Raw genomic sequence first — 24,083 nt, 5'->3', positions numbered from 1 at the left:
ATGCAATGCTTGAATAACAAAACGTTTGTTTAAACCATTTTTACAGATTTCAGATCTATGTGTATAAAGATTGGATGGAAATATGAACAAGTAGTAGGTGTCCAACTATGTCACCTGGAAATGTGTCTTAAAGTCTGCATCTTCCATGCCTGCTGTAAATGGAACCTAAAAACATAGTTCAAATATCCCCATTCTCAAGTTATGAGACCTTGACTTCCATACTTCAGCCATCTGGACCTATGTCTAATGACAACGTGGTCTCAGAGCATTTCGTATTATTCTGTACGTAAATCAGAGAGCCGCCATTTAGTATGGTATGTTTTAATTTGTGGATATCCATCATTCATTTAGTATGCTATGAATTACAATTTGTATTACAATTTGTATTGTATGGCGTAGCAGTAAGTCGTTTGTATTGTATGGCGTAGCAGTAAGTCGTCCTGTCGTGTCGTGTCCCTGTATATTTTGTTTATATTTTGTTTATTTTTCGTTTTTTTTACATATTTTTCGTTTTTTACATAGCTATCCCTTTAAAAACATTTTGCTAAACCTAAGCTTCCAAATACGCTGGATCTTCACAACTAGCTATCTAGCTAAACTGCAACCCTGGATGATTACCCCTGGCTAGCGTTTCCACCCACTTAGCTTGAAGCTAGCCCGGCCTGCGCTACCACCGTAGCATACTCCTGAGCTACAATACCCGGGCCCACGACCGGTCTATCGATGTCACCGCATGAAGAGGAATAAACAGACTCACCCCATCGCGACGTCCCCCAAAGGCTAACTCTCTAGCCCTCGCTATCTCCCTGCTTGCTAATTCGGCCTGCTAACTGCTAGCTTGTCCAGCTCCGGTCCGCTAACTGCTACCTTGTCTAGCCCGGGCCTACAAACTGTTAGCTTGTTAGCACAGGCCTGCTAACCGCCTGAATCGCCGCGTCCCAAACGCCCACCGGACCCATATTTACTTTCTATCTCTTTTGACTTTTAATTTGTTTATACCTTCCGGAAACCTGCCTCACCCAATGTGATACGGAATCGCTATTATTTTTTATTTATTTTTAGAACACACTCAAGAACCTCCAGAAGCTAACCAGCTAACTAGCTACAAGCTATTTAGTCATTGTTCGTTTTTTTAACCTGGATAACACTCGCCAGTCCAGCTTCCCTTCCCCATCCACCGCTGCCCCCTGGACACTGATCTCTTGGCTACATAGCTGATGCACGGTACTCCATTCTGCTTGTTTGTTTTATCTGTTGGCCCCGTTGCCTAGTCTACGCCATTTTACCTGCTGTTGTTGTGCTAGCTGATTAGCTGTTGTCTCACCTACTGTTTTAGCTAGCTTTCCCAATTCAACACCTGTGATTACTGTATGCCTCGCTGTATGTCTCTCTCAAATGTCAATATGCCTTGTATACTGTTGTTCAGGTTAGTTATCATTGTTTTAGTTCACAATGGAGCCCCTAGTTCCACTCTTCATACCCCTGATAACTCCTTTGTCCCACCTCCCACACATGCGGTGACCTCACCCATTACTACCAGCATGTCCAGAGATACAACCTCTCTCATCATCACCCAGTGCCTGGGCTTACCTCCGCTGTACCCGCACCCCACCATACCCCTGTCTGCGCATTATGCCCTGAATATATTCTACCATGCCCAGAAACCTGCTCCTCTTATTCTCTGTCCCCAACGCTCTAGGCGACCAGTTTTGATAGCCTTTAGCCGCACCCTCATACTACTCCTTCTCTGTTCCGCGGGTGATGTGGAGGTAAACCCAGGCCCTGCATGTCCCCAGGCACCCTCATTTGTTGACTTATGTGTTCGAAAAAGCCTTGGTTTCATGCATGTCAACATCAGAAGCCTCCTCCCTAAGTTTGTCTTACTCACTGCTTTAGCACACTCTGCTAACCCTGATGTCCTTGCTGTGTCTGAATCCTGGCTCAGGAAGGCCACCAAAAATTCAGAGATTTCCATACCCAACTATAACATCTTCCGTCAAGATAGAACTGCCAAAGGGGGAGGAGTTGCAGTTTACTGCAGAGATGGCCTGCAAAGTAATGTCATACTTTCCAGGTCCATACCCAAACAGTTCGAACTACTAATTTTGAAAATTACTCTCTCCAGAAATAAGTCTCTCACGGTTGCCGCCTGCTACCGACCCCCCTCAGCTCCCAGCTGTGCCCTGGACACCATTTGTGAATTGATCGCCCCCCATCTAGCTTCAGAGTTTGTTCTGTTAGGTGACCTAAACTGGGATATGCTTAACACCCCGCCAGTCCTACAATCTAAGCTAGATGCCCTCAATCTCACACAAATCATCAAGGAACCCACCAGGTACAACCCTAACTCTGTAAACAAGGGCACCCTCATAGACGTCATCCTGACCAACTGGCCCTCCAAATACACCTCCGCTGTCTTCAACCAGGATCTCAGCGATCACTGCCTCATTGCCTGTATCCGCTACGGAGCCGCAGTCAAACGACCACCCCTCATCACTGTCAAACGCTCCCTAAAACACTTCTGTGAGCAGGCCTTTCTAATCGACCTGGCCCGGGTATCCTGGAAGGACATTGACCTCATCCCGTCAGTTGAGGATGCCTGGTCATTCTTTAAAAGTAACTTCCTCACCATTTTAGATAAGCATGCTCCGTTCAAAAAATGCAGAACTAAGAACAGATACAGCCCTTGGTTCACCCCAGACCTGACTGCCCTCGACCAGCACAAAAACATCCTGTGGCGGACTGCAATAGCATCGAATAGTCCCCGTGATATGCAACTGTTCAGGGAAGTCCGGAACCAATACACGCAGTCAGTCAGGAAAGCTAAGGCCAGCTTCTTCAGGCAGAAGTTTGCATCCTGTAGCTCCAACTCCAAAAAGTTCTGGGACACTGTGAAGTCCATGGAGAACAAGAGCACCTCCTCCCAGCTGCCCACTGCACTGAGGCTAGGTAACACGGTCACCACTGATAAATCCATGATTATCGAAAACTTCAATAAGCATTTCTCAACGGCTGGCCATGCCTTCCGCCTGGCTACTTCAACCTCGGCCAACAGCTCCGCCCCCCCCGCAGCTCCTCGCCCAAGCCTCTCCAGGTTCTCCTTTACCCAAATCCAGATAGCAGATGTTCTGAAAGAGCTGCAAAACCTGGACCCGTACAAATCAGCTGGGCTTGACAATCTGGACCCTCTATTTCTGAAACTATCTGCCACCATTGTCGCAACCCCTATTACCAGCCTGTTCAACCTCTCTTTCATCTCGTCTGAGATCCCCAAGGATTGGAAAGCTGCCGCAGTCATCCCCCTCTTCAAAGGGGGAGACACCCTGGACCCAAACTGTTACAGACCTATATCCATCCTGCCCTGCCTATCTAAGGTCTTCGAAAGCCAAGTCAACAAACAGGTCACTGACCATCTCGAATCCCACCGTACCTTCTCCGCTGTGCAATCTGGTTTCCGAGCCGGTCATGGGTGCACCTCAGCCACACTCAAGGTACTAAACGACATCATAACCGCCATCGATAAAAGACAGTACTGTGCAGCCGTCTTCATCGACCTCGCCAAGGCTTTCGACTCTGTCAATCACCATATTCTTATCGGCAGACTCAGTAGCCTCGGTTTTTCGGATGACTGCCTTGCCTGGTTCACCAATTACTTTGCAGACAGAGTTCAGTGTGTCAAATCGGAGGGCATGCTGTCCGGTCCTCTGGCAGTCTCTATGGGGGTGCCACAGGGTTCAATTCTCGGGCCGACTCTTTTCTCTGTGTATATCAATGATGTTGCTCTTGCTGCGGGCGATTCCCTGATCCACCTCTACGCAGACGACACCATTCTATATACTTTCGGCCCGTCTTTGGACACTGTGCTATCTAACCTCCAAACAAGCTTCAATGCCATACAACACTCCTTCCGTGGCCTCCAACTGCTCTTAAACGCTAGTAAAACCAAATGCATGCTTTTCAACCGGTCGCTGCCTGCACCTGCATGCCCGACTAGCATCACCACCCTGGATGGTTCCGACCTAGAATATGTGGACGTCTATAAGTACCTAGGTGTCTGGCTAGACTGCAAACTCTCCTTCCAGACTCATATCAAACATCTCCAATCGAAAATCAAATCAAGAGTCGGCTTTCTATTCCGCAACAAAGCCTCCTTCACTCAAGCCGCCAAGCTTACCCTAGTAAAACTGACTATCCTACCGATCCTCGACTTCGGCGATGTCATCTACAAAATGGCTTCCAACACTCTACTCAGCAAACTGGATGCAGTCTATCACAGTGCCATCCGTTTTGTCACTAAAGCACCTTATACTACCCACCACTGCGACTTGTATGCTCTAGTCGGCTGGCCCTCGCTACATATTCGTCGCCAGACCCACTGGCTCCAGGTCATCTACAAGTCTATGCTAGGTAAAGCTCCGCCTTATCTCAGCTCACTGGTCACGATGGCAACACCCATCCGTAGCACGCGCTCCAGCAGGTGTATCTCACTGATCATCCCTAAAGCCAACACCTCATTTGGCCGCCTTTCGTTCCAGTACTCTGCTGCCTGTGACTGGAACGAATTGCAAAAATCGCTGAAGTTGGAGACTTTCATCTCCCTCACCAACTTCAAACATCAGCTATCTGAGCAGCTAACCGATCGCTGCAGCTGTACATAGTCTATTGGTAAATAGCCCACCCTTTTCACCTACCTCATCCCCGTACTGTTTTTATTTATTTACTTTTCTGCTCTTCTGCACACCAATATCTCTACCTGTACATGACCATCTGATCTTTTATCACTCCAGTGTTAATCTGCAAAATTGTAATTATTTGCCTACCTCCTCATGCCTTTTGCACACATTGTATATAGACCCCCCCTTCGTTTCTACTGTGTTATTGACTTGTTAATTGTTTACTCCATGTGTAACTCTTTGTTGTATGCTCACACTGCTATGCTTTATCTTGGCCAGGTCGCAGTTGCAAATGAGAACTTGTTCTCAACTAGCCTACCTGGTTAAATAAAGGTGAAAAAAAAAAAAAATATCATTTGTTACGAATTGTAATTCGTACATCATTTTACGAATTTGCAAAATGTGCAGTATGTCACGAATTTGCAACACGTATGATATGTTGAAATTCCAATTTGTTGTGGCTAATGTTAGCTCGGGGTGGCTAACGCTAATGTTAGCTAGCTGGCTAGCGTAAGCTAGGCCAGGGGTTAAGGTTAGGGTTAGGAGTTAAGTTAAAGGGTTAAGGTTAGGGGACAGGTTTGATAAAACGGTTAAGGTTAGGGTTAGGGGAAGATTTAGCTAATGCTAAGTAAACTCAGCAACAACAAAAAAAGTTATCTCACTGTCAACTGTGTTTATTTTCAGCAAACTTAACATGTGTAAATATTTGTATGAACATAACAAGATTCAACAACTGAGACATAAACTGAACAAGTTCCACAGACATGTGACTAACAGAAATTGAATAATTTGTCCCTGAACAAAGGGGGGTTCAAAATCAAAAGTAACAATCAGTATCTGGTGTGGCCACCAGCTGTATTAAGTACTGCAGTGCATCTCCTCCTCATGAACTGTACCAGATTTGCCAGTTCTTGCTGTGAGCTGTTACCCCACTCTTCCACCAAGGCACCTGCAAGTTCTTGGACATTTCAGGGGGGAATGGCCCTAGACCTCACCCTCCGATCCAACAGGTCCCAGACGTGCTCAATGGGATTGAGATCCGGGCTCTTCTCTGGCCATGGCAGAACACTGACATTCCTGTCTTGCAGGAAATCACGCACAGAACGAGCAATATGGCTGATGGCATTGTCATGATGGAGGGTCATGTCAGGATGAGCCTGCAGGAAGGGTACTACAAGAGGGAGGAGGATGACTTCCCTGTAGCGCACAGCGTTGAGATTACCTCAATGACAACAAGCTCAGTCTGATGATGCTGTGACACACTGCCCCAGACCATGACGGACGCTCCTCCTCCAAATCGATCCCGCTCCAGAGTACAGGCCTCTGTGTAACGCTCATTCCTTCGACGATAAACACGAATCCGACCATCACCCCTGGTGAGACAAAACCGTGACTCGTCAGTGAAGAGCACTTTTTGCCAGTCCTGTCTGGTCCAGCGACGGTGGGTTTGTGCCCATAGGCGACGTTGTTGCCGGTGATATCTGGTGAGGACCTGCCTTACAACAGGCCTACAAGCCCTCAGTCCAGCCTCTCTCAGCCTATTGCGGACAGTCTGTGCGTTCCTGGTGTAACTCGGGCAGTTGTTGTTGCCATCCTGTACCTGTCTCGCAGGTGTGATGTTCGGATGTACCGATTCTGTGCAGGTGTTGTTACACGTGGTCTGCCACTGCGAGGACGATCAGCTGTCTATTCTGTCTCCCTGTAGCGCTGTGTTAAGCGTCTCACAGTACGGACATGGCAATTTATTCCCTTGGCCACATCTGCAGTCCTCATGCCTCCTTGCAGCATGCCTAAGGCACGTCACACAGATGAGCAGGGACCCTGGACATCTTTCTTTTGATGTTTGTCAGAGTCAGTAGAAAGACCTCTTTAGTGTCCTAAGTTTTCATAACTATGACCTTAATTGCCTACCGTCTGTAAGCTGTTAGTGTCTTAGCGACTGTTCCACAGGTGCATGTTCATGAATTGTTTATGGTTCATTGAACAAGCATGAGAACAGTGTTTAAACCCTTTACAATGAAGATCTGTGAAGTTATTTGGATATTTACGAATTATCTTTGAAAGACAGGGCCCTGAAAAGGGGACGTTTCTTTTTTTGCTGAGTTTAGTTGCAAAGTAGCTAAAATGTAGTAAGTAGTTGTAAAGTTGCTAATTAGCTAAAAAAAGCTCTCTACAACTGAAGAGACTGGCAGGATAAGCTTAGTGGAGACTTTGCGTTTAGCTACTGTGGCGCAAGAGATGGTTAAAGGACCCAACAAACAAAATTGAGCAAGAGGCCGAACCACTGAAGGAGACCACCAAACTACATAAAGACACTACCAAACCTCGGAAAGAGTGTGTTACCACCTCTAGAATACAAAAAGGATTCAAAAGCTGTACAGGCGATTTCCCACCGCCGAGAGAAGCAGAGCTGGAGGAAATAGCTTATGAAGAGTGCTTGGAAGAAAATAAAGATGAAGCCACCCCCATCGTTAATGGCGCTAAAGCCTGTAAGGAGACGATCCAGTGTTCCTCCCTGACAGCAATTCAGATGAGTTGGAGTTTGAGATGGGCAAGAGGATATGGGCACAGTGTGGCTAGCAGAGTTTTACATACAGTAGATGGAGGGTAAGTGCCTGAGCTCCTGCCGCTCTCTGCACTACTTTCCTGCATGTTTTAATGAGGCAGATTTGATTCATGCCAAAGGAATGGAGCTCTGTCAAGTTTTGACTGGCCTTGTGTCTTCAGACATTTGGAGTGGTACAGTATTTTCTTTATGCTGAGTGATCTTGTAAAGATTTCTCGTGAAGTTATTTGTCATGAACTTGTGTTTTTTATATCTTTGTGCGTAAAGTCTTCTACCATGCCTGAGGAGAGAGTTGAATTGTTGGATGTTAGTGCTGAATGAGCATGTGAACTGAACCCAATGAAATGTTGTTCAGGGAATGTAACTGGACGTTACCTGATAGTGAGCTTGTCGTGTTGATGTTTACTGTTGTCTTTTGTCTGTGACATTGTTGAGGATCGTGTGGTAGTCTGCATTTTGGGGAATTTATTGAATTGCTATTGTAGCCATGCCAGATGGCTAACATTGATATCTCTGTTTCACAGTCCAGGGGTGTTATCTTCCTCACCACCTGCTGAACACGAGGACACACGCCCTGATGGTTTGTCCATACAGCAGGCCATGTCAGTGGTGTCCCCTCCTGCAGGACCTTTTGCCAGGACCATTGAACTGGAACCACTTCCCTGTCATCGCAGCAAAAATACAAATATTTCTCTTCCAGTGCCTCTTCAGGAAGTAGGCCCAGAAAGAGTTAGTCAAGACACAGCACCTGTTGCCAGTTGCCTTACTCCACCAAAACAAAAGAAAACTGTCCCTCCACCAGATAATACAAGTAATGAGGCAATGGCCCAAGAGAGCAGCACAGATAGCTTAACAAAGGAGACCCTTAACACTGATGCTAAAGGAAGACATTCCAAAACCACTCATCCTCGCCATGGAAACAACTTCTTCAGATAGCATTCTGGTGACAGTCAAGGAGAAGGGAGCCAATGACCAGCATTGACCAGGAGGATGACAGTGAGAAAGTTGTCTCTGTCAACTCAGTGGTCCCATGGCCTCAACCACCCTCTCAACCTGGAACATCTACTACATGTCCCAAGGTCCCTCACATAAGCCCTGCAGAACCCCCCAAAGACGACCTAAGCCTCATAAAGGAGGAAAAGTTGCTACTGGCTAATATTAGTCAGTTGGCAGAAGAAGAGACATCAGATGTACCTGTGCCTGCCCCCTGTGTCAGAAAACGCCTGATCCCCTTCTTGGACGAGGAAGACCTCTCTCTGAACCCAGAAGATCTCCCAGGGTCCGAGGCCAGTGAGGAGCAAGAGACTCCATCACCAGTAATCCCCCAGGAAGTCAGTCTAGACAGGCCTGAGTCAAACCACCTAGACCTAGATGGAAGGAAAGGTCAGCAGGAAATCATTTGTGAGCCCTCTACCATAGCCACCTCCTCATCAAATAGTAACCCATCAGAGACTATTACTGACACTAGTCATGGACAGGTCCTGGAGGACCTGGTGGCAACCACAAAACTCCACTGTGAACTTGACAATCCACCGAGGACAGAAACAGGGACAGATGGGGTACCTGTTGACAGAGGACTTGAAATGCACAATGGCCCGCTCTCTACCTTTCTCTGTGCCACTGCCCAAGAGGAGTGCTTGTTATTGACTGAATTAGCAGAGATAGTCTCCCATAAGAATGTGACTGAATCGGGGGTTGAGGAGGAAGAGAAGGGCCTTGAGATAGAACAGGATACCACTCTTTGCACTGTAGATTCATCAGTGGATCAACAATAATTTGGCAGAACAATTTGAAGTTAATCAGATCATGTGATTTGGCTCTTGTAACTACTTGCACAGTTAAATAATATTCACATTAATCCGTGCTTAACTTTAAACAGCTTTTGTTTGTTTTGCAGGATATTCAGTAAGCTCCAAAAAATTGGGACAGTTACAATTTTGTTGTTGTTTTTGCTCTGTGCACCAGCACTTTACATTGGAAATGATACAATAACTGTGCAGACATTCAGGGGTTTTTCATCCATATCGGGTGAACCGTTTAGAAATTAAAGCACTTTTTGGACATTATTGGGACAAATTCACTTATTATGTATTAAAGTAGTAAAAAGTGAAGTATTTGGTCCCATATTCCCAGCACGCAATGACTACATAAAGCTTGTGACTCAACAAATGAGTTGGATGCATTTGCTGTTTGTTTTGGATGTGTCTCAGATTATTTTGTGCCCAGTAGAAATGAATGGTAAATAATGTGTCCTTTTGTAGTCACTTTCATTGTAGATAAGAATAGAAAATGCTTCTAAACACTACATTCGTGTGGATGCTACCATGATTATGGATAATCCTGAATGAATTGTGAATAATGATGAGTGAGAAAGTTATAGATGCACAAATGTCATACCCCCAAGACATACACCCAAGACACCATTACCAATAACAGGGGAGGTTAGAATTTTTGGGCGGGTATGATATTTGTACGTCATTTCAAATCCGTACTGCTGAAGTACAGAGCCAAAACAACAACACAAATGTTGTCTTTCCCAATCATTTTGGAGTGTATAACTGAAACTTGCCTTTGCTGTCCCATCGTCTTACTTCTCCTATTTCTGTCTCTATAGATCTGAGACGGCTGAGGGGTGGGGGAAGTCCAGTGACCTGGCTGTCCCAACAAGATGCTCTAAGAAAGCTTCTCAGCCATCCTCACCAGACACCACAACCCAGGGTAACAGCCAGGGTAACCCAGGCAGTGAAGAGCCACAGTCCAATGGACAGACCGCAGCAGATAAGGAGGTCCCTTCTGGTCAAGCGTCAGATACGGTTGTTCCTCCTCGACGCAGCAAGAAGAAACCCCTTTCCTTTCCTGTGGTCTTCCAGGAAGTTGCCCCAGAGGCCTCCACTCCCCCTGCGGACAAGGACGAAGCCCATGGGAAGGATGTGTTCGTCCTCAGCCAGGAGGTAAATTTTTGTGAATATAAACAGTTAATTATATTTAAAACACAGCTGAACATTGAATATGTTAATGAGAATGCCACCTATAACAGGTCTCTCTCCCTCTGTTCCTCTCTCTCTCTATTCTCTCCTTCACACCCTGCTCAGATGCCTGGTCCTCTGCCCAGTCCTGGTCTCGTGTCCTCCAGCAGGTCTTTACTGGAGTGGTGCCAGGTGGCTACACAGGGTTATAAGGGAGTGAAGGTCACTAATTTTAACACCTCCTGGCGTAATGGTCTGGCTTTCTGTTCCATCCTACACCACTTCTATCCCGACAAGATGTAAGTACTTAATCACTAATCAGATAAATCATCCACAATATTCGATCCTAGTCTGAAGGTGAAATGTCGAGCAACTTTATTAGTAGTCCATGCATGTACTTTAAACCCACCCATACAGCTGAATGTAGGAGAGGTAGAATTATTCCATCTTCTTACAGGAAATAGGGTAGAAGTTCTCACAAAATAGTAGAAAATGTCCTCTCCATCCTTCTATTAACTACTGGTGTTTTTCTTAGAGCTTTTGAGGCACTGGAACCCAACGATATCAAGTTAAACAACAAGAAGGTGAAAACGTCAATGAGCTTATTGATGACATATTTACATAATTATACATAATGTCTATAATGAACACAGAAGTCGTTGTTTTTTGTCCTGACTATTCCCTCTCCCACAGGCCTTTGATGGCTTCGCTGCGCTGGGCATCTCCCGACTGCTGGAGCCCTCAGACATGGTGCTGCTCTCTGTGCCAGACCGCCTGATCATCATGACTTACCTGAGTCAGATCCGCACCCACTTTACAGGGCAGGAGCTGAGTGTTCTTCAGATAGAGCACAACAGCAGCCAGTCCAGCTATGCAGTGACTGAGCCCAGTGAGGGTTCTGATGTGGATGCTGCTGCTCGCTTCTGTGCCCGCAAGCTACAGGAAGGTAGCATCTCCCTGGAGGACAGTGCTACAGAACAGGCGCCCAATGGGAGCATAGTGCCACCCCCCCGGACTAAACGGGTGACAAAAGTGGAAGAGAAGGGAAGCGGAGCTGGGGATTTGGATGGGAGAACGGGAGAGACACAGACCCCCGTGCCTCCACCCAGGTCACACACCTCTGCAGCCAAATCAGGATTTGGTCACGTAAGAGACGCCGACCTGGTGAAGAAAAGGCGCTTGCGGCTGAAGAGTGAGTCCATGGATGAAGGGGATGTGGTGGAGCAGCAGAGTAGCACATCTAAGAGCACAGAGGTACATGCTGAATACTCTCCCAGCTTTTAAAACTGTTTTCTTGTATTTCAACAGAGATTGATGTTCAATTAATGTGCTAATGTTTTGCTATTTAAACCAGGCCATGTTTCTCTTTACCTATCATGTCTATTGTGTTTGTGTCTCCTGTCCAGTCAGCTGAAAGTGTATCAGACAGAGAAGTGAAGAATGTCTCCTCAGAATCCGGTAGGAGGATTACCGGGAGATTTTTACCTGAACTGAATGAGCAGACAACAGAAAAGGACCATGCGTAAAGCATGATATGAAAGGCTGCTTACTCTTGAGTTCTTTCTACTGTTTTTGTAAATATACTAATATGCAGTCTCGCTGTTTGGTCTGTGTGTAGAGTCAAGGAGCCCAGCACAAGTTCAGGAGTCCAGTGTCCCAAGCCAGGAGGAGGATACTCTGGTCAGTTCAAATCTTTTCCTTGACGTCACATTATTATCCACTTGACTGTTTATATTTGTTTTTCTCTTTTGGTTTAGGCCACCTTCTCTCTCTCTCTGTTTAGCTTAAAGGCCCAGTACAGTCAAAAATCTGATTTGCTGTGTTTTATATACACTGAGTCTACAAAACATTATGAACACCTTCTCTTTCCATGATGTAGACTGACCAGATGAATCCAGGTGAAAGCTATGATCCCTTATTGATGTTACTTGTTAAATCAACTTCAATCAATGAAGGGGAGGAGACAGGTTAAAGAAGGATTTTTAAGCCTTGAGACAATTGAGAAATGAATTGTGTATGTGTGCCATTCAGAGAGTGAATGGGCAAGACAAAATATTTAAGTGCCTTTGAACGGGGTATGGTAGTTGGTGCCAAGCACACCGGTTTGAGTGTGTCAAGAACTGCAACGCTGCTGGGTTTTTCACACTCAACTGTTTCCCATGTGTATCAAGAATGGTCCACCACCCTGGACATCGAGCCAACTTGACACTGTGGGAAGCATTGGAGTCAACATGGATATCTCTTCTCCTTTATTCCTGTTTCTCCCTCTAATCTCCTGACCGTTTTCTCTTTGTCGTCTATGTTCATCTGTGTGTCTGTCCTTGGATGTCCGTTTTGGCAATGTGTTTCGCTGTATCTTCATGGTCCGCGTCTGCAGGACACCAGTCAGTATGTGCTGAGTGAGCTGCAAGCCCTGGAGACTGAACAGAAGCACATCGACAACCGAGCAGGCATCGTGGAGAGGAGACTCAGAAGACTGATGGAATCAAGTGAGAAACAGAACAATATAAAAAAAAGTGGCTGTAAACCTAACAGGAAGTGTCAGGCTTACCTTTACGTGTGCTTATCAAAGGCCACAGATTACTTTTCTCAGTAGATATAACATGGTCTAACCTCTGAGGTGCCATGTGTTGTGTCCTTGCTCCAGGTAGCGACCGTGATGAAGAAGAGAAACTGATCCAGGAGTGGTTCACTCTGGTCAACAAGAAGAACGCCCTGATCAGGAGACAGGATCATCTGGAGCTGCTGTAAGACATAACACACCACTCACACATCTATAATTCTTTAGAATACGTAACATGATTATATTACTAGGAAATGGTTTGAACTGAAATGCGCCATATTATGTTCTGTGTGTGTGCCCAGCAGACGGCAGCTAATTGAATGTATTGTATTTAACAGGCAGGAGGAGGAGGACTTGGAGAAACGATTTGAACTACTGAATAGAGAACTTAGAGCCATGATGGCCAATGAAGGTTAGTGAGTCCAATGCATAAACACAACCTTGTTTACATTGAACACAACCAGTGAGACAACTGTAGACCTACAGCAGTTGTGTGTGTGTATATATAATGACTATGATATCGTCTCTCATCCCTGAAAACAACAGAAAGGCCCACACACTTAATATGCTCCAAATTACCACCTTTATTGACAATGTTTTGATCCAGATCTGACCTGAAGAAGATCCTTGTGGTTTGAAACGTTGTCATATTCGGTGTGTGAGCTTTTCTGTTATAATACTACATTTTTTAAGGACGTGCGTATGACCACAACTGTTCTATCTTGCCTCATCCCCCTTCACTTCAGAGTGGCAGAAGACTAAGGCCCAGCAGCACCGGGAGGAGCTCCTACTGCAGGAACTGGTCTCTCTGGTCAACCAGCGGGACGAGCTGGTCAGGGACTTGGACGCCAAGGAGAGAGGGTGAGTCTAGCCCATCTTGTTATACAGCGATGCTTATGCAGTGTGACACACTAAGCATGCACACACATAAGCACACATATTCTACACACGTTTTAAACGATGCAGTACTGTGTGGTTGTTTATGCGGGTGTTTGTGTGTCCTCAGGGCCGTTGAGGAGGATGAGCGTTTGGAACGGGGGCTGGAGCTTAGACGCAGGAACTTCAGCAACAAAGACAAGTGTGTGCTGCAGTGAGAGTAGGGACGACAATGACAAATAGCGCAGTGCCTTAAATACCAACCCATCTAGAACTAAACCTCCTCAATCTCTGCTTCAAACCAAGCTCTCAGTCACCAGCAATATGAAACACTCCTAGACAAACATGTCACCACTTCAACAAATCCTTAACTGGGATTTTGGGACTGATCGTTAATAAACAATTATACCCCCGGGGGTGCTGGGGCTGTGTGCCTTCCCTTTTGGAGATACTTGAAGAAATAAATCCCTCTGTACCTTGAGGTAAGAGACTCTGGGAAGGTCGCCCATCCATGGAGTACTTTTGATTGAGAAACGAGGACCTTTCCAATTCAGTCTGTCAATGTGCCTTACTCTGTCATTCAAAAGACAGAAAGCCCACTGTACAAACAGATGTGTTGTGTACTTTTTAGACTGCCATGAAGCAAAGAGGTTCAGATGTATAGGCCATAATGTTTACTTTTATGTCTATAAACATCTCACTGATCTCATCAACAATATGAGAGAACTTTGCCTGAATGCTTTGATGGAACTGGCTATGAAATGAACGGTCTGGTGTTTAGACACCAAATAAATCAGTCCTCTGTGTATACAGGAGGGTTTGGTAACATCAGGCCTCTTTGTATACAGGAGTGTTTGGTAACAGCAGGCCTCTGTGTATACAGGAGTGTTTGGTAACATCAGCTCTGTGTATACAATAGTGTTTGGTAACATCAGCTCTGTGTACACAGGAGGGTTTGGTAACATCAGGCCTCTGTGTATACAGGAGGGTTTGGTAACATCAGGCCTTTGTGTATACAGGAGGGTTTGGTAACATCAGCTCTGTGTATACAGGAGGGTTTGGTAACATCAGGCCTCTGTGTATACAGGAGGGTTTGGTAACATCAGCTCTGTGTATACAGGAGGGTTTGGTAACAGCAGCTCTGTGTATACAGGAGGGTTTGGTAACAGCAGCTCTGTGTATACAGGAGGTTTGGTAACATAATTTCTGTGTATACAGGAGGGTTTGGTAACATCAGGCCTCTGTGTATACAGGAGGGTTTGGTAACATCAGCTCTGTGTATACAGGAGGGTTTGGTAACATCAGGCCTCTGTGTATACAGGACTGTTTGGTAACAGCAGCTCTGTGTTTTACTTTGGACCCAGATGTTTGATGAAAGACTCAAGTTTATGAGAGTATCATGTCTTGATGACTTCTGGTGATGACTTGTAATTGTGTTTTTATCAATCTTTCTATTATTTATGGATTGGACATGTGCATGAGAAATGTTTGGGTTAGGTGTGTCATATTACAAGTGGCATGAACAGTCAGATCTAACCAGAAATGAAAGAAAAAGATAATAGTGAATAAAGGTGAAACTAGTTGTAGACAGAAGCTAGTAGTCCTACTTGGAAAACATACATACCATCCTGTATATAATACTGTATGTCCCTCTATTATTCTCAGTCTCCCAAGTGGTGCAGCGGTCTAAGGCACTGCATCTCAGTGCTAAAAGTGTCACTACAGACCCTGGTTCGATTCCAGGCTGTGTCACACCTGGCTGTGATTGGGTGGCACAACATTTTCCCAGTGTTGTCCGAGTTAGGGTTTGGCAGGGGTAGGCCATCATTATAAATAAGAATTTGTTCTTAAGACTTGCCTAGTTAAAACAAATTTAAATGAATTACCTGGCACTGCAGATCTTTTATTTTATTTTAGCAAAGACCTTTATTCTCTGTCAAATTGACTAGTATTAATAGTCAACATTTACCAATGGCTTGTTCGATGTTATGTGCTATTTATCATAGATGATGATTACTATTATTCATGGTGTTATTAATATTATTATTTTCTTCTATTTTTTTCAACTATTTCAATTTTTGTTTTGTTTTCTGCATTGTTGGAAAGGGCCCTTAAGTAAGCGTTTCATTGTTAGTCAACACTTCTTTTTTTTTACGAAACATGTGACATATTTTTTTGGGGGGGGTAGATCTGAAAATGTAATGATGTGACAATAAAGTATTACTTTGTCCAAGCCTCTTTTTAAAAAGGATACGCAATGTTTTGTTTAAACCTGTGAATGATACATAATACATTTTAAGAGTTTGTTTGAATATGGTTTATCTAATTTGTTGTCATATTAAATCATGTGGTACTTCTTCACTTTTTCGTGGATAAATGTCATTGTGTTCTGAACATATCTATTATCTTGATCTTGCACTATTATTTATTACGTTTGTGCATGAAGAATAAATACGGAAAGAAAGTGTAATTGAACAATTAGCTGCCTACCATAATGTAGGCATATTATTATCATGTATTTATTTTCAGTTTCAATGAGTTGTAAAAATGTCTGAGAACTCTGCTGAATTCCCTCAATTGAAGGTGAGCTAAATGAACCTAAGCTACTTAACGTTACTAGCTCGGAATTTGAAGTTGTTATATTATCATTAGTAGTCTATTATCAGGTCAAATGATATGCTTATTATTCATAATTTCTCAAATATTTATTAGCTAATCATTCAGTCGAATACGCTATGCTACAGCTATTGAATCTGTCTTTGAACGTTAATGGCTAGCTCGGTCCACGACATTATGTTATTATATTTTTGAAATTTTGAAACATGGCAAATATTATTAATCAGTGACTGAAATTTCGCGCTACCTGATATTCGCTTCCGGACTTGGAGAGCGCTCAAAGCGTTTTAGAACGCCCCTCTGAATAACGGGGCGTGGTTTTGGCTTAACTGCAATGGGGAAAAGAAAGACGCAGCTGGCCAGAAGAACGTTCAGAAGGACTTTGGCTGAACTACATTTTCCAATCTGTGTAGGAAAACTATTTAACGTCATCACTCACTGACACATGCGCAAAAGGCTAGGGATGAGGACGAGTAAGCAACAAGTAAAGCGAGAACAACAAGGTAAACAAAGCTATGTTTACCTAGCAACACTAATTCTAGCTAAATTGGTTAGTCACCGAACACTTGAGTTACTTACCTAACCAACAAGCTCTACAAAACATTTTGGCTCGTGAAATTGCAGAACCATTTGCCAAACTAACGTTAGCTAATTTATTTTCTGTACAATAACGTTAGCTAGCTACAACAACAAGTCTTCTTTCCTACTACGATAGCAACGCAGCTAGCTACCAAGAAGATGAGTGTGTGACCCAGACAGGGCCAAGAAAACACAGATTTCGGACACCATGAATCCTGAATAGTGAGTAAAGTTGATGTTTAGGTGTTGTTTTTGTTAGCTCCATATCTAATAACACCGATGATGTAACAAGCATTTTGTTGTATTCTTTATTCCAAGTATAAATTACAAATATCAGGCACAAATATTCGTTATACAAATGATCAACAATCAACCATTTATATCACTACAGTACATCAAATACGTCTACCGCAAAACAACATACATAAGTAAAACAAGTGCCCTTAAATACATAGCTAGTTACAGTAGCTAACTGCACACACAAAAACATGAGATGTTTTTCTGAGTGAAAACAAATGTAGCTAGCTAACTAGCTACAGTTAGCTTGCTAACGTTAAATCACAAATCGCTGCGTCATCTTTTGTTTACGTACTAACTCGCTCTGTGCCTTACATCTGCCATCATATCGGGTTGTTTTGGTACAATGTTGTCATGATCATAGCAAAAGCAATGCTGACAAAACAATGTATAATATTGTTGATCTAGTTAGTTGTCTCTTGCAACGTTCTATATTTAAGCAATAATGCCCGATGAGGTGTGTTGTATATATGGCCAATAAACCACGGCTAACACGGAACCCAAACCGTCTGGGCACGTGCGCTATCGTGCATAAATTTATTTTGTAATGACATTAATTTGGCAACAGGTCGAAAAGCATTGAACCTGTATGGCTAGTTAGCTTGCACTTGCTAGCTAATTTGCCCTATTTAGCTAGCTTGCTGTTGATAGCTAATTTGTCCTGGGATATAAACATTGAGTTGTTATTTTACCTGAAATGCACAAGGTCCTCTACTCCGACAATTAATCCACACATAAAACGACCGGCCGAATCGTTTCTAGTCATCTCTACTGTATTTATTTTGCTCCTTTGCACCCCAGTATCTCTACTTTGCACACTCATCCACTGTCAAATATAACATTCCAGTGTTTTAATTGCTATATTGTATTTACTTCGCCACCATGGCCTATTTATTGCCTTTACCTCCCTTATCTCACTTCATTTGCTCACATTGTATATAGATTTATTTTTCTACCGTATTATTGACTGTATGTTTGTTTTACTCCATGTGTAACTGTGTTATGTGTCGAACTGCTTTGCTTTATTTTGGCCAGGTCGCAGTTGTAAATGAGAACTTGTTCTCAACTTGCCTACCTGGTTAAATAAAATCTCTCCTCCTTCCAGGCTTTTTCATCTTCAAACTTATATGGTGATTGGCATCTACACTTTCATAGTATTACCACGTCAACCGGAAAATGATTGATGTTCATTTGATGAATTTATTCATAGTATTTCATCCTTCCACAAGATGTAGTCCTGAAACAAATCTAGGGTTGCTACCAAGCCGGCTGGTCGTTCGTTCTATTGGTTCGGTTGCCAGAGCTGCGACCCAGTCGTTCAGTCTTTTTGTTCTGTATCTATGGACACGACCCAGTCGTTCATTCTAAATGTTACATTGCCGTACTGGCTGGCAACATTCTTATCCCTTGCTAGCTAGACAACTACTGCTAATTTAGTCACGTCAAACAGTGCAGACAGAATAACAACAGTAGCTGCATTTGTTTAAGCTGTTATTTAGTGACATTTATTTGGATATATCTATAACAATAGGCTAATGAGGCACAATTTTGCCTGGTGTAGAAAACGTGCTCTCTCTTCAGGACACTGTTGTTCAGAGGAGCTAGCCAACAACACAGCTAACACAATCACTTCAGACTGAAGCTGGAAAGACTGCAAACTAACTGCACTTCGTTTCGATTGACCTTGTTTCAATTGACATTACTTTGTATATGTCCATAAAAATTATGCCAGCTGATTCATGATTTTGACTGGCTGAGAAATGCTGCCTGCCTCTCTTCCCGACCGCCTAAAGGTTCAGTACTCTGACTCTGGGACAGTTGGAGATCGATTTTGAATATTGAAACAATGTTGCAAATGTCAGAGACTGACAGCAAGGTTTACACGAGTCTCCGCTGTTAAACTAAATGTTAGTCTAAAAGAAGTGTGAGATAATGTCTAGATGCTTTTTATAGTGGAGATCAAGTTTATAACTTTCCTGCCTGGGCTGATGAGACGGTGTATTGCGCAGTTAGATGGAACAGAGTAAATAGGCATTTTAACGTCATAGATTTAGCGGGTAGTAATTTGTGGATTAGGCACCGGCTGGAATGCTCTTTTAACCAAGCATTCAGGATTAGACCCACCCGGTTAGATAAGGTCTGTCAGCCAATCAGCATTCGGGGCTCGACCCAACAAGTTTATAATTGACATTTTCCTCTGACATTTCTTTGCACACCCTTGCTACTGTAGCTATAATAACATAGCTAATTTCAGATGGAAATGACAGCATTGCATATGAATTTAGCCTAACTCCCCAGAGACCCAGATGAAAGTCAATGCTTTAATGTTCCCTAACCTGGTTTCCCCCTAGTGACTACCTGTTCAAGCTGCTTCTGATTGGTGATTCAGGGGTGGGAAAGTCTTGCCTCCTGCTTCGATTTGCGGTAAGAACTATCAGTGTTACTGGCATTTTGATCAGTCTTCAGCTTTACGTCAACGTTTGGATGAATACTGTGTCCATTTGTTGATTAAAGCTGTTTTTTATTTTTTATTATGCATTTCAGGATGACACCTACACGGAAAGTTTCATAAGCACCATCGGCGTGGACTTCAAAATCCGAACTATTGAATTGGATGGCAGGACCATCAAACTACAGATTGTGAGTTGAGTCAGCAGCTCTGGCAGCTGTCCTGGGAAGTTTAATTGCAGTTCATGCTTTCATGTAGTGCGTTAATTAATATATATATTTTTTTATTGTCTTTAGTGGGACACTGCTGGTCAGGAGCGGTTTCGCACCATCACCTCCAGCTATTACAGAGGAGCCCATGGTATCATCGTTGTCTATGATGTAACAGATCAGGTTAGTGACGCCCCTCCACAAAGAACATTAATTAACATCTATGAGTCAACCTGCATTTATTGACAACACGTAACTGAGGTATTGTCTCTTTCTAGGAGTCCTACAACAATATAAGGCAGTGGCTGCAGGAGATTGGCCGCTATGCCAGCGAGAATGTCAACAAGCTGCTGGTGGGGAACAAGTGTGACCTCACCACCAAGAAGGTAGTAGACTACACGACAGCCAAGGTGAGTCCTCAGGAAACGTGGACTCTCATACAGATTAACCACAGTATTTGGGAATATTATACTCTGTAGCCTTAGTTTGTTGTAGTTTACATCAGGGCCTAAAATGTACTTTTTGTCTACCAGCCACTGTGGCAGGTAAATTAAGAAAATATACTAGCCACTCAAATATTTTCACCAGTCAATTTTTTTGGGGGGCCATAAACAGATCACCATGCTTTGTAATGTTTCTAAAACAAGAAATGTAAGAAATAATGTGGTATATTGCTCAATTTAGTTTTTTGTGACGCAAGTCTTTTTAAATCAAAATATCAGACAACATTTTTTATCTGCCCCTTTAAGGGCGGGACATTACCGTGGTAACAGGAAATGAGTAGTGTCATGTGTCTGAGATTTTTGATCTGACTATAGAGCGTGTCTTCACTATCAGTTGAAGCAGCAGACTCAAACTAACATTGAAAAACAACTGAGCTTGAGGACTAAGTCTCACTGTAGATTTGTTTAGGGTATATTAGACCAGCTTTTATGCCTGTGCACAGCGCCTCAAAATGAATCTATCAGCACTTCACTCAGTGTGTGTGCACAGCTCCCCTGCAAGGCAATGTTGCTGCGTGAGGAGGGGTATAGGATTCTTATTTCTTTGTGCGATTAGCAGCTATTAAACAAAACACAGAAATACTTTGAAAACAGCTACTGCTGCATTTTTCATACTTTACTTTTCAAACTTTTTTTATTTGTGAATATAACGCTCGCATTGTAGAACCCTGCAAATTGACTACTCGCCAGCATGGCTGGGGAAATAGACATTATTACCTGCCAGTACCTAAATCTACCTGCATTTGGCGGGTGTTCATTTTATGCCCTGGTCGACATGCTCAATTATCAACCCTTGGGACACACTATTACTTGCAATGGAAGCACCCTACTACTGCAGTCAGACTGGTGATTGACCCATCTCACTCTCCTCAAACAGGAATTTGCTGACTCCCTATCCATCCCCTTCCTGGAGACCAGTGCGAAGGACGCAACTAACGTGGAGCAATCCTTCATGACCATGGCGGCTGAGATTAAGAAGCGCATGGGGCCTGGGGCCACGGCAGGAGGAGAGAAGCACAACCTGAAGATTGACAGCACTCCAGTGAGGCAGTCTGGGGGAGGATGCTGTTAGGACGGTCCTGCCCTCTCCTCTCACCCCCAGAGGCCCATGAGTAGAGTAACAGTATTGGGTTGAAGTTGGGGTACTTCTGACAGAACAGGAAAATGTGGTGGTGGGATCTTCAAGAACTGGCTGACATTTTTTACCTCTTGACCAATGCCCATAATTGAGTGAGTAAGAAAGTTTTGTGCTGAAGGAATAGTCCCCCCTCAACTCTTAAAAAAAAAAATGTTAAAAAAAAATGTTTAAAAAAAAATCAACGATATGCACAGAAGTGGAAATAACTTAATAAAACAAATGTGATAAGGCATAACTGATGATTGTAACTAATCCAGCACTTTCTGTCTCTCATAATATGTATCACAGATTTTTTTCTTTAACACACACACATATATATATATATATATATATATATATATATATATATATATATGTGTGTGTGATTGAAAGAAATCATGGATGTTCTTTCAACTATGGTTGACTATATTACTTAAGTAATAAGGCCTGTGGAGGTGTGGTATATGGTCAATATACCACGGCTAGGGGCTGTTTTTTTTTTAAATGCGCGAGGCAAAGCGGAGTGCCTGGACACAGCCCTCAGCCATGGTATATTTGCCATAAATCATTGGGCCCGTGCACACAAACCCGATATAGGGCTCCTGTTGAGGAAAAGGAGAGGACATGGTGAAGTCAAAACAGTTTTTGCAACCTGGGGACCACGTGGTGAATGGAAACCTGCCATCATGGTGTTCACATCTTTAATGTCTGATTTAATCATTGCTATATGATACTATTATTACATGGTGGTTTTATTACTGTGATGTTTGTTTGTTTTTTGATTCTCTGTTTTCTAATCTAGAATGTGTATAATCAATTATGTTGTTGTTACCTAATGATTGAGTGCATAACCAAAGGCTGACATCATTTGGTTCTTTCTGGAGTGGAAGCTGGCTATAAACAGGAGGGAATTAAGGCATGTCCAATACTTGAGCATTTCATTTGACCTCACATCAATTCAGAATGCTACTGTACCATCACAGCTTTACATGTTCCCTATACTATATGGGCAACCTCTGGTTGGTGTCTGACAACTTCCCTTTCATTATTACAGTACTAGCCAAGGGCGGCTCTAGCAGATGCTCTTATCCAGATCAAATACACACATAACATATTTAATTGACAGAGGTGTTGAACTGCCCATTGTTCAGCACAACAAGCAATTAAGGTTAAGTGCCTTGCTCAAGGGCACATTGACAGATTATTCACTTAGTCGGTTCAGGAATTCCAACAAGCAACTTTGCGGTTACTGGGCCGACGCTCCTAACCGCTAGGCTGCCTGCTGCCTATAGGGCCCTGGTCCAAAGTACTGCACTTAATAGTTTGCCACCCTGCAGCAAAACAATATAGGCCCCTTACAGTGAAGTGAAACATTTTACTTATTAAAGTTCATTTTCTGTCATTCTACATATTTTGCCATGGGACTTTGAGAAAATGTAGCCGTTTTAAAGCACGTTTTCTGCTATTCTACATATTTTGCCATGGGGTGGAGAGAGATTTTTGCAGTTTCAAAGCTAATTTCCTGTAATTCTACACATTTTGTAATGACATGCCATGTTAATATGGTCTGAGTGAGAACGAAATCTATGGGGGCCCCCTTGTCCGGTCATGATTACTACAAGTTTAGATGGCTGGCTAGACTAACTACCAATCTAACAATTGTTAGCTGGCATGGCTAATTCGTTGACTGTCAGTGAGAGACATAACAAGAGAAAAAGTAAGGATGCACAAGCAAATGTTTGAATTTCACCTGGTGTTTTCTACTATTGTTACTCTCAAAAGTAAATTGAGACCCGACTGAGTTCCTGATTTAAAAATATATATTTGGTCGTGGGGGCCCTAAGTAACCACGTCGCTTATGCCTGGAACCGGCCCTGTTACTAGCTCAACTATGCTATTAGTCTCCATGATCCAGCATTATAGGAAGGTTAGATTTTGGTATGTGTTGAAATGAATTTTACCAGTTTGGAGAGTATGGCACACATAGCCTGCCCCAGTTAGGCTTTGTTTGATTGTATTGTTTTCATGTTTGAATGTTTGCTTCAACTGCAGATGTCTATGCTAATGATCATTATAGAGGGAGAGCGAGTCAGAGGACCGAAGAGATAATACCAGCATCTCAAATTAGTATGGGGATTACAGCAAGAGAAACTTTTGCTATCCTGAATAAATACTGTAGAACTGGGTCTGGCTGGGAATTCCACATGCCTTTAAGCATCACCATTAATATCCTTTGCCTTTTTGATAAAGGTGTTATTTGCAGTTGGATGGTAAGCAACATACCAGGGGAAGGTAGCAGAGTTTTTAATTGAGGAAAATCTGTTTGTTAGCGGACCGATCAGGCTTCCTTAATCTATACACTAAAAGTATGTGGACACCCCTTCAAATTTGTAGATTCGGCTATTTCAGCCACACCCATTGCTGTCAGGTGTATAAAATCGAGCACCCAGCCATGCAATCTCCATAGACAAACATTGACAGTAGCATGGCCTGTACTGAAGAGCTCTGTAACTATCAATGTGTCACCGTCATAGGATGCTACTTTTCCAACAAGTCAGTTTGTCACATTTCTGCCCTGCTAGAGCTTCACAGGTCAACTGTAAGTGCTGATATTGTGAAGTGGAAACATCTAGTAGCAACAACGGCTCGGCCGTGATGTGGTAGGCCAC

The 24,083-nt window shown here is 43.4% G+C and overlaps 2 protein-coding genes across 4 annotated transcripts in view; both read left to right on the top strand.

The window, feature by feature from the left end:
- Nucleotides 1–16,008, top strand: part of LOC109873676 (EH domain-binding protein 1-like protein 1) — a 41,673-nt gene extending 25,665 nt beyond the window's left edge. For all 3 annotated transcript variants that reach the window (XM_031809645.1, XM_031809644.1, XM_031809643.1), the window contains 11 exons: nucleotides 9,854–10,190; nucleotides 10,332–10,504; nucleotides 10,741–10,789; nucleotides 10,899–11,459; nucleotides 11,612–11,663; nucleotides 11,824–11,885; nucleotides 12,583–12,694; nucleotides 12,853–12,952; nucleotides 13,107–13,180; nucleotides 13,515–13,629; nucleotides 13,775–16,008. In XM_031809645.1, coding sequence (XP_031665505.1) covers nucleotides 9,854–10,190; nucleotides 10,332–10,504; nucleotides 10,741–10,789; nucleotides 10,899–11,459; nucleotides 11,612–11,663; nucleotides 11,824–11,885; nucleotides 12,583–12,694; nucleotides 12,853–12,952; nucleotides 13,107–13,180; nucleotides 13,515–13,629; nucleotides 13,775–13,862 — 1,723 coding nt within the window. In that variant the 3' untranslated portion in view covers nucleotides 13,863–16,008. The remainder of the gene's footprint in view (nucleotides 1–9,853; nucleotides 10,191–10,331; nucleotides 10,505–10,740; nucleotides 10,790–10,898; nucleotides 11,460–11,611; nucleotides 11,664–11,823; nucleotides 11,886–12,582; nucleotides 12,695–12,852; nucleotides 12,953–13,106; nucleotides 13,181–13,514; nucleotides 13,630–13,774) is intronic.
- Nucleotides 16,009–16,575: 567 nt separating this feature from the next.
- Nucleotides 16,576–23,600, top strand: LOC109873651 (ras-related protein Rab-1A). The gene is made up of 7 exons (XM_020465293.2): nucleotides 16,576–16,763; nucleotides 16,976–17,061; nucleotides 19,488–19,560; nucleotides 19,681–19,776; nucleotides 19,882–19,977; nucleotides 20,073–20,204; nucleotides 21,175–23,600. Exons 2-7 carry the CDS (start codon nucleotides 17,048–17,050, stop codon nucleotides 21,367–21,369), a joined length of 606 nt encoding a protein of 201 aa, XP_020320882.1. The 5' UTR covers nucleotides 16,576–16,763; nucleotides 16,976–17,047; the 3' UTR covers nucleotides 21,370–23,600.
- The last annotated feature ends 483 nt before the right edge of the window (nucleotides 23,601–24,083 follow it).

The sequence above is a fragment of the Oncorhynchus kisutch genome, linkage group LG29 (genome assembly GCF_002021735.2).
Source record: "Oncorhynchus kisutch isolate 150728-3 linkage group LG29, Okis_V2, whole genome shotgun sequence".
NCBI lineage: Eukaryota > Metazoa > Chordata > Actinopteri > Salmoniformes > Salmonidae > Oncorhynchus > Oncorhynchus kisutch.
The sequence above is the reverse complement of the archived record's forward strand: the minus strand, read 5'-3'. Positions and strand labels throughout refer to the sequence as shown.